This window comes from Octodon degus, unplaced genomic scaffold, assembly GCF_000260255.1.
Source record: "Octodon degus isolate 3935 unplaced genomic scaffold, OctDeg1.0 scaffold00107, whole genome shotgun sequence".
NCBI lineage: Eukaryota > Metazoa > Chordata > Mammalia > Rodentia > Octodontidae > Octodon > Octodon degus.
Window position 1 is genome coordinate 835,566 of NW_004524683.1, and position 16,671 is coordinate 852,236.

General features: G+C 38.3%; 1 protein-coding gene across 1 annotated transcript in view; it reads right to left on the reverse strand.

Annotated features, from left to right (window-relative positions):
• Scp2 (sterol carrier protein 2) overlaps positions 1 to 16,671 on the reverse strand; it is a 126,384-nt gene that overhangs the window by 45,581 nt on the left and 64,132 nt on the right. Inside the window, exons 10-11 of the mRNA XM_004639220.3 lie at positions 15,741 to 15,888; positions 9,132 to 9,239 (exon numbers count right to left, since the gene is read on the reverse strand). Of these exons, the coding sequence (XP_004639277.3) occupies positions 9,132 to 9,239; positions 15,741 to 15,888 (256 nt within the window). The remainder of the gene's footprint in view (positions 1 to 9,131; positions 9,240 to 15,740; positions 15,889 to 16,671) is intronic.

Below are 16,671 nucleotides of genomic sequence, written 5' to 3' on the forward strand. Positions count from 1 at the left end.
TTATTATTATTATTTTATTTTATTTTTTGGCAGAATTGAGGATTGAACTCAGGCCCTTGCACTTGTCAGGGAAGTGCTTATTCCACTGAGCCATCTCCCCTGCCCCCTGGTGTTTTTATTATTGAGAAAATAACAAAGGTAGAGTCTATAGCAAGGAGAAGGAATTAATACTCAGGCTGAATTCAAATATGCTCTTCTTTCTGCATCTCTTCTGAACTCCACGTAGATAGAAATGCTAGCAAAGTGCCTCACACAGAGGGAATCTTTAGGAGCTCTTCACCCCTGTTATCCTTCTTCCCTTTGTCTTCCTTTCATAGCTCTGCTCTGTGCTTCTCTGTCTTGTATTATAATTACTCATGTAATCATAATTAGTATACACTGTATATTAATATATACTGTAATATATTGCATATTAATGTAACACAATATGTAATATTACTGTAATATATTACATGTATATGTATGTGTGCATTGGGCAGTACTTATAAAAAGCACTTTAAAAACTAAAGCAAAATATGTTACTATTATTTGGACACTAAGCTGGAGCTTTGACTTCAATGTTAATGTTCCAATACTGAGTTGTCACCAAAGTGGCCCTCCAGTCTTTCCATTAAAGCAACCCCTGTGGCAGAAGAGGACTGCCAAGACGGTCTTACCATGTCTGAGAAAAACTCACTTGACCATTTTCTGATTCTTTCAGAATCTTATAGCAGTTTGTTATCCAGGTAACCAGGGGGAAAATATTTCAACTACTCAGAGCTGTCATTCTGACACATTTTCCAGCCTGAGTTCTATCTTGGACCACACCACAGCTACTGGCCATGTGTCTGATTTACTTGAAGTGTGTCCAACCCATAGTATGCAGCAAATAAACACTTACTGCTCAGCAACTCATCTCCATGCAGACTATCACTCAAATCATCAAGATTTTTCCATTTTTCCCTCAAAATGCTACCTTGTCACCAGAGACAAATAATAGGAAAGCTTTACCAGCAGCACAGACATAAATACTGGAAAGAGCTATCAAAGGATGCTCTGGAAGACATGTGCCTCCTTTTCAGAGTATTTTTTTTATTTTAAATTAATTTTATTTATTTATTTATTTTTTATTTTTTATTTTTTTTACACTACATATATTCTTCTTAGTGGTTAATTGCTGTATTTAAATTAATTTTATTAAGAAAGAAGTAGCAGTGAGGCAGTTTCAAATCAGGTTAGTAGGACAGTTACAATAATTAATACATTGCATATTTTTTTTTTTACTTTTTTCCCATAATTTTATTGAGAGACAAATAGCAACGAGACAGTTTCAAATCAAATTGGTAGGACAGTTTCAATATTTTTTTTTTGCTAGCACAGTCTTTATTGTCTAAATGAGATTCTTTTTTTTTAATTTTATTTTTTTTCCAAAGTTTTATTGATAAACAGATAGCAATGAGACAGTTTCAAATCGAATCGGAAGTACAGTTTCAACAAATAATACACTGCATATATTCTTCTTAGTGGTTAATTGCTGTACAAGATGCGGACTTGTGATCCTATTTACAAACACCATTAGAACAAATCGTTCTATTCATTAAGAGAATGCAACTATATATCTATCCTAACCACTTTGAATACACAGATACAAAATGGACATTCATTGGTATACCCCGTTTTTTCTAAGTTCCGTTATTGAATATTATAGGTGTGTAAACTCAGCAAAATATTCCAAAAGAGTCCAGTAGCCCATAATAGCATTGGGTCTTCTGTTTAACTGGCAATGTCAGAAATTATTGACCTGAGTCCCCCACAGCTCAACATAACAGCATGGCTTTATTTCCTATATTTCGTCTTCATACTTTTCTACTGGATGGTTAAGACCAAGGTAAAGCAGGACCTATGCAACAAGAGTTGTAGCTTTTGGGTCTGAGAAGGTCAGTGAAATGCCCTCAGGATTTGTCCTGAGATCCTGTACCTCAGATTGTAGAACCTTTGTCAGTGCAGCCATGTGGATGAGTCACGGCCATTGCTTGGCCAATGTGCTCTCTGTGAAAGCCTGAGAGAGTGTCTTCTCCCCATGTGACTCTCCTTAGGCACACTCTACATCATCAATCACTTTCCTCTTTGGCCCCATAATCTTCTTGATCAGAAAATTTAGAACACTACCGAGGTACATGACGTTACAGTACAAGTTCTCATATGTCCTGAGTCTTAATTGACCTTAGAAGGCTAGGGCCAAAATGTTGGCTTTCCTTGTAGCCCTCCTTTTTCTTCAGAGTATTTTTAAAACTGAGTAACTTCTATCTTTCTGGGATGTTTTAGGTTAGCTTTTTAGGAACCATGGAGGGAATGAATGACTTGCCAAAACTGGGAAATTTTTTGACATGTAATAAGATAATCCAATGTTGACAATATTGAAGACAAGCACCCTCCTACTCCGTTGCTGGTTCTATACACTGATACAATCTTCTTTGAACAAACTCGGCAATCCCTACCAATTTTTAAATATAGTACATACTACCTATTGATGTGGTTAATCCAGTGTTTAGAATTAACACTATAAGGGCTGGCCAACTAGCTCAGTGGATTAAAGCACCTACAAGTAGGTGCAGGGTTGGGGGGTTCAATACCCAGGGCCTGCTGTGCCGGCCCCTCCCTGGGGCATGCTGAGACAGCAACTGAGACTGGGCTTGGTGGCACATGCCTGTAATCCCAGCTCGTGGGAGGCTGTAAACAGGCGGATCATTATGAGTCTGATCTAGTAGTGAGACCCTGAATACCCTGTAGGCCCTTCCCTAAAATACAAAAAAAAAAAAAGAAAGAAAGAAAGAAAGAAAGAAAGAAAGAAAGAAAGAAAGAAAAAGAATTAACTCTATAAATGTATTTATAAATGTACAGAAAGATACAGGGATGCCATCACTGTACCAAAAAAATCTTGATACAACATACATGTTTATAGGTAAGAGAGTGACTAAATTTTTGAAAATTCGATTATATAAGTATTAAAAAAGAATGAAGAATATCTGTACAGAATAATTTTAATATATAAGTGAAAAAAGTAGTTCACAAGGTGATACACACACACCCTGAAAGGTTATAAACACAACACAAAAGTTATGCATTTATATCAGTGTAATAATTTGTAAGAAACATTAATATGGATTGACAAATAAAACCAAGGATAAATAAAAAAAGAAAGTGGCTAAATATTTTTTTGAAAGTGCTAAATATTAAAAATTTGTCATCTAACCTAGGTGTAGAGGTGCATGCCTGTAATCCTAGCACTCAGGAGACTGAGGCAGAAGGACTGGCTGGGAGTTCAAGGCCAGCCTGGGCTACAGAGTTCAAGGCCAGTCTGAACCACATAATGACACCCTATCTCAAAAAGACAATAAATAAATAAACATATAAATAAATAAGTATTTGTCATCTAGCTATAATATTAAAAAGCAAATGACAACCCTTTAGAGAACTATTTGGCTGTTTCTTATAAGATTACACATACATATGTCCTATGACCTAGCAATTCCACTCCTACTTATTAATATAGAAGAAATAAAGACATATTTCAGCAAGGAGACTTGCGCAAAATATTTATAGTAGTTTCAATCATAACAGCCTCAACTAGGAAACAACTCAGACACTTATCAACAGGAGAATGGATAAACAAACTGCTATGTTTCAACAGTGGAATACTACAAGAAATACTTGGCAAGGGAAAAGAACACAGTACTGATAGGAGAAAAACTTGGATGAACTTCACATCATGCTGAGTGGGAGAAGTCAGACTCGCGAGTACATACATTCACGTATAACTCCACCTGCCTACACACTGAACAGCTCCACTTACATGAAGTCCTAGGATCAGCACAACTAATCTACAGTGACAGAAGTCAAAAGGCTTATCCCAATGGTGGTGGAAAATGAGAGAGGAATGTTTGAGGAAGCCAAAAGATTAAAAGAAATAGGATGGATCTTTCTGTGGTAATGGAAGTATGCTCTATCTTGTTTTGGCTGGTAGTCAGGTGCATGTACACTATTGCCAAAACAAATTATCTATTTCAAGTACACAATTTACCACTTTTCAGTAAGTTCGCAGATATGTACTACCACCACTAGTCAATTTTAGGGTATTTTCATCAGCTCAAAAAGGAACTCTATCCCCTCTCCTCTTACCTTAGCACATCTTTCTGTCCTAAGAAATCACTAATCTATTCATTATCTCTGTGGACTTATTTGCCTATTCTGGATATTCTGTTAAGATGGAATCATACACTCTATGATCTGTTAGGACTGCTTTAACTTAGCAAAATGTTCTTAAGGTTCAACTATGTTTTAGTATGAATCAGTATTTCATTCCTTTCCTTGCTGAAGAATATGCCACGTACGACTATATCACATTTCGTTTGTCTGCTCACCACTGATGAGGGACATCCAGGTTATTTCCACTTTCTAGCTGTTACGAATAATGCTACTACAAATATGTAGGCACAATTTTGGGGGAGAACTACATATCTTATTGTTGAAAACTGTCTCAGATTTAAGAAAGGATATGGATATGAAATTACTGAATTAATTAATTAATTATATTGTTACTTTCCAGTATTATTTCTGAGTATTTCAATGACTAGAAGAACAAAAATATCACAGAATGGCACATTATCCCACAGCACATGACAAAAAAACATGCTATTTCAGAGGCAAAAAAAAGTTCTGTGTCAATAAAAATGACAAACTGAATGCTGTATTCAGCTCCTGATGAAACACAGATGTCCACTGCAGTAACTAACGGTCTATGCAAAGGGGAACCGAAAGCACTGTCACACCCCCTGTGACTTTTTAAGGCTTCGGTCACCATGCCACAGGCGTATTTATCACCTTTACTTTCTTATGTCCCTTTAGCAACAAGAATCAACACTGAAGTATGACTTGATTCTTTTTAAGTTAAGAAAACAGTTTAGTCTATTTACCAAAGGGAAAAAGTTTAAAAATAACATCTGTGTAGCACTGGTACAACATTTACACAGAGATCTGATGCCTTGTGGCTGTCATAATAGAAGGAAAAATATTTCCTATATAAATTAAACAATGTTCTTTTTCTAAAATAGTTATGAATTATTTTCCATACTATTATATAAGTAAGAGTAATACTGATGGCCAAATAAAACAAGAAACAAAAAAACAAAACAAACACTGAGTGTGGTGGTGCATACCCGTAATCCTAGCACTTGGGAAGCTGAAGCAGGAATTCTGCAGGAGTTTGAGGCCAGCTTGAGCTACAAAGGGAGCTCAAGGTCAGCCTGAACTGCATAGTGAGACCCTGTCTCAAAAACACAATAATAAAATAAATAGCTATGTAAGTGAGCCATTAGGATTTCCTTTCGTAGAAATGATAGTGAAGAATACTAGGAATTACTATGTTCCTACTATCTTTGGGGCACTCAGCTAATACATGTATTTTTCTCAGTGAATCCACAGAACAGCCTTAGGTAATATGGACTGCATTTTATTCCCATTTTACATGTAAGAAAACTAAGATTAGTCAGCTAAGCTATGTACAAAAAAAAGCTGAAGAATTTAGGATAGAACCAAAGACTTCTTTCACACAGAACACACCCAGCCTTGGGTATATCCCCTTCCATCCCTCCATTCCTAGCTACCTTTCCCAAAAGCGTACCTGCGCTATTACTGCCATTTTCTCATTTCTAAATTGTTCTAATACCATGTGTTTCCATGAAAAACATAGTTGTCGCAGGACTCACAATGACCTTGTAACAGCCAAATGCAAAGGATTCTTTTACTCTTAACATTTCTGGCCTCTTCTTAAATGCTCTTCTCCACTGGCTAGGTGAACTTTCCTTCTCATTATTCTTAAATGGCTCTCTTTCCCCGACAACATCTTTACATTTTATGTCCACTAAAACCTGTGCATTTATTCTTGATCTTCATGTTGGATTTCTTCGCAACTCTAGAATCACTATATTGGTTCTTTTCTATAATTTGTCTATGTACTGATGTTTCCTACTTTGATAAAACATTTACAATTTTCCTTCAGTTATTTATATATAGTTCTTGTTAGTTCGGTAACTATGCTGAAAATAGTCTTCACCTAGTAATCCAATATTGTAGGTCCTTCCAGGATAGTTTCTATTGACTGCTTTTCCCCTCTGTGTGTGGGCCAGTTTCTTTGCCTGTCTCATAGTTTTTTATTGCAAATTGGACATTTAAAGAAATATACTGTGGCTGTTCTAAAAATCAGATTATCTCCCTGTTCTGTAATTTGTTCCTACTGTTGTTTATTTTGTGACTCTTCCAAACTAATTCTATAAAGTCTATATTCTTTGTCACATAAGTATTCTTTGTCACATATGTATTCTTTGCTACATATTACCACATATGTCTATTTTAGAATTTTTCTTCTTGGTTCACTTAGTGATCAGCCACTGACAAGGCAGAGATCTGTTTAGACACCTGGAACTAAAAGTCTCCTGGTCTTTGCTGAGGCTCTGTGTCCACATGTGTGCTGAGATCAAATCCATCATGCAGTTTGCCACTCTTGCCTTATTGTTTGCTGTGTGGAGCCCAAGGTTAGTTTCAGGTGAGGTCTTCCCTGACACACACATAGCTCTGGCTACGTGCAGGGCATTATGCACACACTTGGCCTTCCAGATTTTCCCCAAAATGTGTCAGATCTCTTGGAAACCCCTGTGGACATCTCATTGTCCCAGCTTCCTTTAAAGCCTTTCGGTTAGTTTATTGTTGGCCTCAACTGACACCATACCTATCTGCACAGTTAAGCAGCTGTTGCTAACTGGGGAAGACGTTCTTTGTGCTGAGTTTTCAGTCGGATTAATAAAGACAAACTTTTCAAGTGGAGTTTACCAGGAAACTGCCAGGGAGGATAAATAATGACAGTTCTCTGAAGATGGGGCTTTGAAAAAGTTCCAACTCCATTTGGACCCTTTCTGAGCCACCTAGGCTGCCATGATTGGTTTTTGAGGTCACCACGAAGCTGTGAAATTAAAACAAGCTAAACACCACAAAACTTACTATTTTACACAGAGTCAGGGCTCTTTTGCTGTCTTAAATAAATACAGACTGTGGTAATAAATCATTGGAAACTTCCACAAGTTATGAAAATAGCTTATCTTGATAATTGTTGCCAATGTTGCTGGCACTCTTATAAATAAGAGGATTTTCTAATATTGTTATTTTGCCACTCCCATTTATAATACTCTCACTCCCCTCATTTTAAATTGTTTTCAAAATATTAGATTTTTAAACTCAGTAATTGTATACTGTGAGATTTATAACCTATATGGAAGTAAATGACAATAACAACACAAAGAATAGAAGAGATGAACAGAAATGTAAAGAACAGAAATCTAAGCCTCTCATTATCTCAGAGGTGGTATAACACTATTTGAAGAGATGCTGGTAAGTGAAGGATGTATACTGCATTCCTTTGAGCAGGCATTAAATTTTTTTTAAAGTAGTAATTTATTTTTTATTTTTTATGTATTTGGTATAGGGCCTCACTATGCAGCTTGGACTCCTAGCAATCCTCCTATTTTCAGCCAACCCAGTGCTGGGATTACAGGTGTGTGCCACCACATCTGGTCTCGGTCCCAGACTCAGCGCACCCAGGGATGGGGCCAGCACGGTATATGGTGCCAGGGATCGAACCCTGAAGTAGTAATTTAAAAAAAGAAAGGCTGGGTCAGCGAGATAGCTCAGCAGACTAAGAGCCTGCTTAGGCAAGGCAGGGACCAGGTTTGATCCCCAGCACCACATGCCTCGCCAGCCTAGTCCCCAGGCGTGCTGGCAACTGATACCAGGCGTGGTGGTGCTTGCCTGTAATCCCAGAGCTGGGAAGACTGAAATCAGGAGGATCATTACAAGTCTGATCTGTTTATTTAGACCCTGTATCAAATAAATAATAAAAACAGGAGGAGGAGGAAGAAGAGGAGGAGGAGGAGGAGGAGGAGGAGGAGGAAGAGGAGGAGGAGGAAGAGAAAGAAAGGCTGAGAGGGATGAGAGTGGTGGTGCATGCCTGTAATCCCAGGACTCAGGAGGCTGCAGCAGAAAGATTGCCATGGGCTCAAGGCCCGCTGATTATGGACTAAAACCTTCAGGAACTATGAGCTACGTAAACTTTTCCTACCTTAATTGGGCATTAGATATTTTGTTTCAGCAACAAGAGAAAAGTAACCAAGACAAACTCCTAGTGACACTCCTGCCTCAGCCCTGAGTGCCAGCATTACAAATGTGTGCCACTGTGCCTGGCTCCAAACAGATACATCTCCTGGAGGCACAGGCAAGAACTTCTGAACAGAACTCCAATTGCACAAGAGATTACACCAGAACCAACAAATGGGATCATATCAAATTAAAAAGCTTCTGCACATCAAAGAAACTAATAAAACAGAGACAACCTACAAAATGGGAAAACAATTTTTCCATCTTCTTTTCAGACAGAGAACTAATATCTAAAATGTATAAAGAACTCATAAAGTAGACCTCTCCAAAATATAAGACCTAACCAAAAAGAGTTAAATTCATCCTGAGACAGTAATGCAAGCATAACCATGTTTATAGAAGCATAGCCCACAAAAGCTAAATTTTGGAAGCAGCCTGTATTACCATCATAAGAAGAATGGGTAAATACAATGTGGCATTACATACAACAGAGTACTACTTTGTCATAAAGAAGGATAAACATGAGTAATTTGTACGAAAATGGATATACTTTGAGACCTTAATGTTAAGTGAAATAAATCATACAAGCTTAAATACTGCATGATTTCTCTTATACAACCCAAAATACAAGAGCAAAATAAAAGATGATGGGAGGAGAGAGAGAGAGAGAGAGAGAGAGAGAGAGAGAGAGAGAGAGAGAGAGAGAAGGAGGGGTAGGGGAAGATGCAGCTGGGATGGAATGGAGGAGAAAGGGGCCTAAAAAATTAAGATGTGTTATGTACATGTACCAACTTTTTATGCAGAAGGTAATCATTATGTACTGTAAACATTAGTAACTTTTTAAAAGCACTAGTTAAATCTGGAGAATAAAAACCTACATTCAAAGCAAGGGCTAAACCACACTTATGGCAAAAATGACACACGCTTATGAAATCTGTAAGTCGTATTACCTGTAGCTCCCAGTGGGTGTCCCTTGGAAAGCAATCCACCGCTAGGATTTATGACCCACTTTCCTCCGTAAGTATTATCTGCTCTATCAACCAGGGTTCCACCTTGTCCTGTAGAATGAAAAATAATATTCATAAGCATTAAAGATAATATTGAGACAAATTGCTCGTTTTTAATTTACTCATCTAGTCAAGAACTTCAAGAAATTTTTTGTACAGCGATGGAATCTAAGTACTCTATCAATGAACTACAGCCCCAGCACATTCACTCATCTATCTGTCTGTCTATCTATCTATCTATCTATCTATCTATCTATCTATCCATCCATCTATCTATCATCTATCTGTTATTTCTTTTCTTTTTTTTAATTTTATTTATGTGTGTGTGTGCGCGCACGCACGCGCGCGTGTGTGTGTGTGTGTGGCCAGCTCAGCCCACCAGGGGGCGGGGCTGGCTGGCATGTGGTGCTGGGGATCGAACCACGGTCCCTGTGCTTTGCTGAGCTTGTTCTAAGTAGGTGCTTTAGACCACTGAGCCATCTCACCAGCCCCATCTATCTGTTACTTCTGAGACAGGATCTCATTGAATTGCCGACACTGGGCTCCAACTTGCAATCCTGCCGCCTGTGCCTCCCTAAGGGCTAAACTGTCAGCCATGCATCACTACTCCAGCTTAGAGCAAACATTTTTTAACAGTTTAATAACAAGTTGGAAAAGCACTTCTGAAAGTTAAGTAATTATTAAGTACTAAAGGCTGACCTTCTCTGACATACCCTGTATTTAAAAAATTCCTACTTGTTTTCCTACCACCTTCCAAAGTTGCTCCAAATATATTAAGATTCAACAGCCAGAAGAAAGGACATGAGATGGATACAATATTATTTAATGCTACAAGTAAAATAATTATAGGAGCTTTAAAATTCGTAATTTATTCATTAATTCCATTGTCAACTGTACTGTACTGCTATAGAGTATCCAAGTATTTTAAATTAACAGGGAAAGGCAAGAAAAAAGGGCACCTTCATAAAATTAAGGGAAATGAGGGGCTGGGGAGATGACTCAGTAGAATAAGCGCTTGCCTGGCAAGCGCAAGAGTCTGAGTTCAATCCCAGGTTCCACCAAAAAAATAAAAAATTAAATTAAATTAAATTAAATTAAGGGAAATGACTGAAAATGCTGTTGAACTACAAAAGAGGAAGAAAACATTGCTTATATGCCTGTCAGCTTAAACATTCCTGCTAATGTCCTGGTCACTGTTTGAGAGGATGAAGTAAGTGAAAGTATATGCACTGTATAAAATATCCTTCTAGATGGTACCTCTGATAAAGTAGTAAGAGGTAGGTGTCCCAAATAAATCACAGCAGTGGTGGTGATAATATACAAGGAGTCCTTATATATAGCAGATGTTCTTATAATTATTTTTGTATGTTTATATAATTTAACTTCAAGCTATCATTCCCATTTTTTAGATGAATATAGCCAAGGCAAGAATGAGAAATAAAAAACAAAGGGACTACTAGTAAAATGAAATGTACTCATCACAGAATTTAGGTAATGCTCCTAAACTGACTTTAAATCTAGGTTACAGATTCTCTCTCTCTCTCTCTCTCTCTCTCACACACACACACACACACACACACACACACACAGCTAAGGTGTTTTCTTTTTGGGTTTGTTTTTGACAGAACTTACTACACGGCTCCAGTGATCATGTGTATCCTACTTGCTATCCTTGCTTCAAAACAGCTAAGTGTTGTTACTGCACCAAGTCAGAGCAGATGAAATATAAACATCCACAAGAAGAGAAAACGTTATGACACATTTTCTCCCAAAATTTTCTCCCAAAATACAAACCTGTGAGGTAGGTAGTAAAATATTATCAAGAGATTCTTGAGAAAAGTTATCTTGAACTTATCAACTAACAATGAGCCAGAGATGAAAGTATTGTAACTAACCACCCTATTTACTGCAGACAGGAACATAAATGTGTACACCTTTAGAAAGCAATCATTTTGTCCATTATGTGCCAAAATGTAATATGTGAACTTATGGATTCAATAGTGAATGAAAAAGACAAAAATCCCTGCTCTTAAGGTATTTAATTTATTGCGAAAAGAAGGATAAGGAAAAGGGCTGGGGCGATAGCTTGGCGGTCTAAGCACCTGGCTGGCAAGTGCAAGGACCCAGGTTTGATTCCCAATACTGCATGCTGTGCTGGCCACCGAAAGCAGGCATGGTGGAACCTGCCTGTAATCTCAGTGCTGGGGAGGCTGAGACAGGAGGATCACTATGAGTCTGAGCGTTTGCAAGACCCTGTACCAAAGAAATAAATAAATATTTTAAAAATTATTTTTAAAAAAAGAAGGGTGAGGAAGAGATAGTCAATATGTAAAATACGTAAAATAATGATATGTAGGGTGGCCATAAACACCAGGAAAAGAAGGCGGAAAAGCGAGTTCAGGAAATGTTGGGACAAGGAAGATGGCGGCAAGGCATTTACAGGTTTCCACGGAGGAGACATGAATCAAAAACTTCAGGTAGTGACAATAAATCAAAGGCCCTGGGGTAGGAGCAACCTGCAGAGCTTACAGGGGGCTGGTGCAGCTGCAGGAGAGCTGAGTCAGGGCAGCAGAAGAGGTCAGAGACGGGAGTGGGGAGCGCAGAGACTGCGCCTGGCTCTGGGCTGCTGAGTCAGAAGAGAAACTCCTGGGCTTTGAATGGAAGAGTGACATTGACCTGTCACATAGTCTTCCAGGATCATCTGGTTTCAGTCTAGTGAAGACAAGGCAAATCAGGGACCAGGCTAAAACTATCACAAGGATCTCTGCTAAGAAACAAGGCTAGTATGCTAAAGTGTGGCACAGAATGGTCATATCTGTGTTCATTTTGAGGATAAAGTCCATAGCCAGCAGGATTCAGAGATGCATTTATTGTGGGCTGTGTGAGCAAGCACTCAAGAATGACACCACAGTTTCCAATTTGACCATTATAGGCTGGAGGAGAGTGAGGGAGGAAGAAACTCAGGGAATATCAAGAACTGAATTATGAATGCAGGTGTGAGAGGCTTATGAGCAATCAAAAGTAGTGAGAAAGAAAACCTAAAAAGTAGGCACCTGGATACCCGAAGCAGTGGGAGCTAGGAACATAAACCTGAAATCATCACCATACATGTGGCAGTTAACACTGAGAGTCGGCACCAGTTTGGCAGATGTTCCCTGGTACACTTCTCCACTGAACACAAGTGAAAACACTAGATAAAATACTAAAAACAACCCCTGAGGATGCGTGTTGTTGGGAGAGTGAGATCTTGGAGAAATCACTGCACACAGGTGAGTTCCAGTTACCTTCTTCAGGCTCTGTCCCAGTAGTTTCACTCTACAGTGAGCACAGTCCTGGGGCAGCACAAGGAGCACAAGCAAACAGAAACCCATCTTCCAACCACAGGCACCAGGGCAAGAAATCCCTGCAGCTGGGGAGTCAGGGAAGAAGGCCACATTGCGGAGAGCCAGAGAAGAGGACCTTCTGCTTCTATCATGAACCTATTTGAGTCTCAGACTCACTCCTGAGCAAAGTACGCACAGGATGGACCCAAACCAGCACAGCTTAGAGAATGGAATAACAGCTTTAGCCACTAACTTCAGAAGACAATGCAGAATTTGTCAAAAAAAATTGGGTTGACTTCTTGCTAAGATAAAAACATCAACTTTCCCTAGAGGATCTATACAGCATACTATTCACCATGTCCAAGCTAAAATCTGAAATTAACATACAAAGAACCAGAAAAATGTAAGCAAATCTCAAAGGAAAATACCATCAATAGGTATAAAAGCTGAGAAAGTTCAGGTTATGGAATTATCAGACTTTAACACAGACAGTGGAACTACAAGGGAAAAAGTCACACTAGAAACAAAGACAAAGATATAGGTTATTAGCAGAGAAAAATAAACTATAAAATGAACTGAATGGAAATTTCAGAACTAAAAAATACAATATTTGAAATAAAAAACTCACTACAGCTGGGGTTATAGCTCAATGGTAGAGCACTTAGCTAGCATGCAGGATCCTTGGGTTCTATCCCCACTACTTCAAAAGCAAACATAAAAACTTACTAGAAAACTCAAACGTGGAAAGATAATAAAGAAGGAGTCAATGACATATTTAAAGATATGTCAATGTAAACTATTTAATCTAAAAAAAAAAAAAAACAGGGAAAAAAGAGGTTAAAAACAAACAGATCTCTGTGGCCCCAGGTTTAACCTGCTGTGCCACATATACGTACACACACACAGAAAAGTTTCAGACACCTGTGGGATGATATCAAAAGGTCTACTCTAATATGTGCATCATTGTAATGCCAGGGGTAGAGAAGAAAATTAGAGCAGAACAACAATTAGGAGCAATAATTCGAAAGACCACAGACCCATTAGAAATCACAGATGCCAGAAGAATGCAATAGAACACTTCAAGTACAAAAACCAGAATTGTACAACCAGCAAAAATTTCTTTAGGAGTTCAAGGCTTCCTCAGGTGAGAAAAAACCAAGAGAATTCCTCTCCAAGAAACTTCCTCTTCAAAAAAGCTAAAAGAAGTACTTTAGGCTAAAGGAAGTAATTAACAGAGAAAACTTGACATAAGGGTCAGAGCGAAAGAAGAGGAAGGAGTTAATGTACCTAAATGGCTGCAGGGTTTCCCCACTTCATGTGAAATGCCACAATAGTAACTCACTACAGCTCTCATAGCAGTGGCCTCAACTTGCAGAAATTTTGACTCCAAGGTACAGTTGGCAATGTCTGGAGACAGTTTGGGTTGTCACAACTGTGGGAGAAGGTACCACTGGCATGTAGTGGGTAAGAAGACAAGAAAATGTTTAATACTTTAAAGAGCAATAGAGCCTGAATCTCATCCTATAATAACCAGCAAAGACAGACAGACAGAATGAAAACACAAATAATTATAATTAAAAATCAATAATCCATTAAAAAGATATACTGAAAATATTCAAATACTAAAAAAAAGCAGGCAAGGAAACAAAATAATAAAAATCATGGTGGTACGTGTCTGTTACCCAAGCACTAGGCAAGCTAAGGCAGGAGAATTATGACAAAGTCCTGGCCAACCTGGGCTACACAGTGAGTTTAAGAGCATGCTGAACTACACAGCGAGATCCTGTCTCAAACAAACTAAAAGGAGATGGGGGAGGGGGGTAAAGAGCCAAAAAGATACTTCACAGAGAAGATATATGACTGACCAACAAGTCATCAGTTATGTATAAATTAAAACTAAAACAAAATACTACTATATATTCCTCTACTTGGCTGACATTTTAAAAACTGACCATATCAAGTGTTCACGAGGAAATAAAGCAACTACAGCTCTTCTACACCACTGGTAGTAAAGGAAAACAGTACACTTTAGAAATGAAAGAAAAGGGGGCCTGGCCCTAGCTCAGTCGTTTAAGTGGCTGCTTTCACAAAGCTGTCAGCCTCAGGTTGCTGGAGTTAGAACCTCACAACTCTCCCGCTGGCCAAAAGTGCCCTGAAGGCATTTGAGGAACAAAAAAAAAAAAAAGTCTTTATTCCATTTTGGGGCCGGGGAGATGGCTCAGTGGAATAAGCGCTTCCCTGGCAAGCGCAAGGGCATGAGTTCAATCCCTGGTTCCGCCAAAAAAAAAAAAGAAATGAAAGAAAAATCTTTTTCAGATATCCCCAGCCACTTTTTCCATTTTCCTTTCTGTGTCTTTAGTTTAACACAATTAGAAGTACTCATGCTCACAATCCCACCCCTTATGAGGCTGAGGCAGAAAGCTCAAACATTTGAACCCAGCCCAGGCAACTTAGTGACTCTGTAAGACCTAACTCAAAAATAAAAAATAAGAAAAGGGCTGAGGATGCAGCTCACTGTAAATGCCTTGAGTTCAATCTACAGAAACACACACACACACACACACACACACACACACACACACACGAAAAGAAATACTTGGGATGCTGTATGTGATATTACATTCCTTTTTAAAATTTAAAAGTATACAAATAGCTCAGCAGATTAAAGCACCTGCAAGCAGACGGAGGGGCCAAATGTTCCATTCCCAGGCCTGCTGTGCCAGCCCCACCCCTCAGGACACACTGAGACAGCAATTGAGACTGGGCGTGGTGGCGCACGCCTGTAATCCCCAGCTCTTGGGAGGCTGTAAACAGACGGATCACTATGAGTCCAATCTAGTAACAAGACCCTCCCTGTAGACCCTTCCCTAAATTAAAAAAAAAATTAAAAGAATATTATACGTGTTCCTGATTTGCATAACATAAATTATTTTTACAGTCTATTACCTTGGTACTTGCATCATCTAAAACTTCATGTTCTAAGAAAGTCCACTAAAACCATTTGCTGGGGCCGGGGAGATGGCTCAGTGGAATAAGTGCTTCCCTGGCAAGTGCAAGGGCCTGATTTCAATCCCCAGTTCCGCCAAAAAAAAAAGTTTGCATGCACTTTGCTCTCAGGCATAGCCAATGTGGAGAGAAAGGCAGTTTGTGAATTCTGCTGTTTAATGGTGAAACTAAAGCTTTCTCAGTGAAATTTAATCAATTAATCTGCCTGCATCAAAGATACTACCTTCTGGACAGAGTCCTAGGGCTTCATAAGTCAGAAGTTCATTTGGAGAAAAGCAGTCATGAAGTTCTATTACATCAATATCACTTGGTCCCAGGCCCGATTTCTCAAAGCATCTTCTGGCAGCTTCTTTAGTCATATCATAGCCAACCTAAAACCAAAACCATATATAAATGCAGGGCACCACAAATGGCCTTGTAGAAAAGTATTATAAGATTAATACATGCAAAAAGTTAACAGTTTAAAATACCACACATTGAAATCTCAATTGACTCTGTGTTACACAGAAAATCCAAATAAAATAATATCAGGGGAGAGGATGTACATATTAAGTGGTATAGTATAAAGTACAGAAGTTTAAATAAGGTATCATAAGATCCATATGAGAAGATTCAGAATGCCTCAGATCATCTCTGTTCTGAGTTAACAATACTCTATCAAATCACAATGGACAACTGTGGTAAAATGAAGATACTTGTCAACATATCACTAGAAGTGAGATATACTAAAAATATGAAGGAATTTCTATATAAAATATACAACCTTCCTTCAGAAAATCATAGAGGATTTAAGCCATTTTTACAAAGCCTATACTTTAAGCCCTCTTTGGTCTTGTATAATAAAAGAATATGCAAACTTACATTTTCTTCAAGAAATAAAACTGGAATAGAAAATGTACAATAACCAGAAACTTGAATACAAGGTCTACCTCTGCCAAAACCTAACTTTGTGATCTTGGGCAAGTTGTGAGATATTTTTCAAATTCACACTGTAAAATCAATCTGTACACTATAATTTACTATATAATTTGCCTGTGGAGGAGAAAAGACTCTTCATATATTCATCCAGTCCTTAATCTCAACACTCTCTTTTTTCTTTCTCCACTTTGCACAAAATCTGTAATCAGGATTTAAAAATTACCATATATATATAT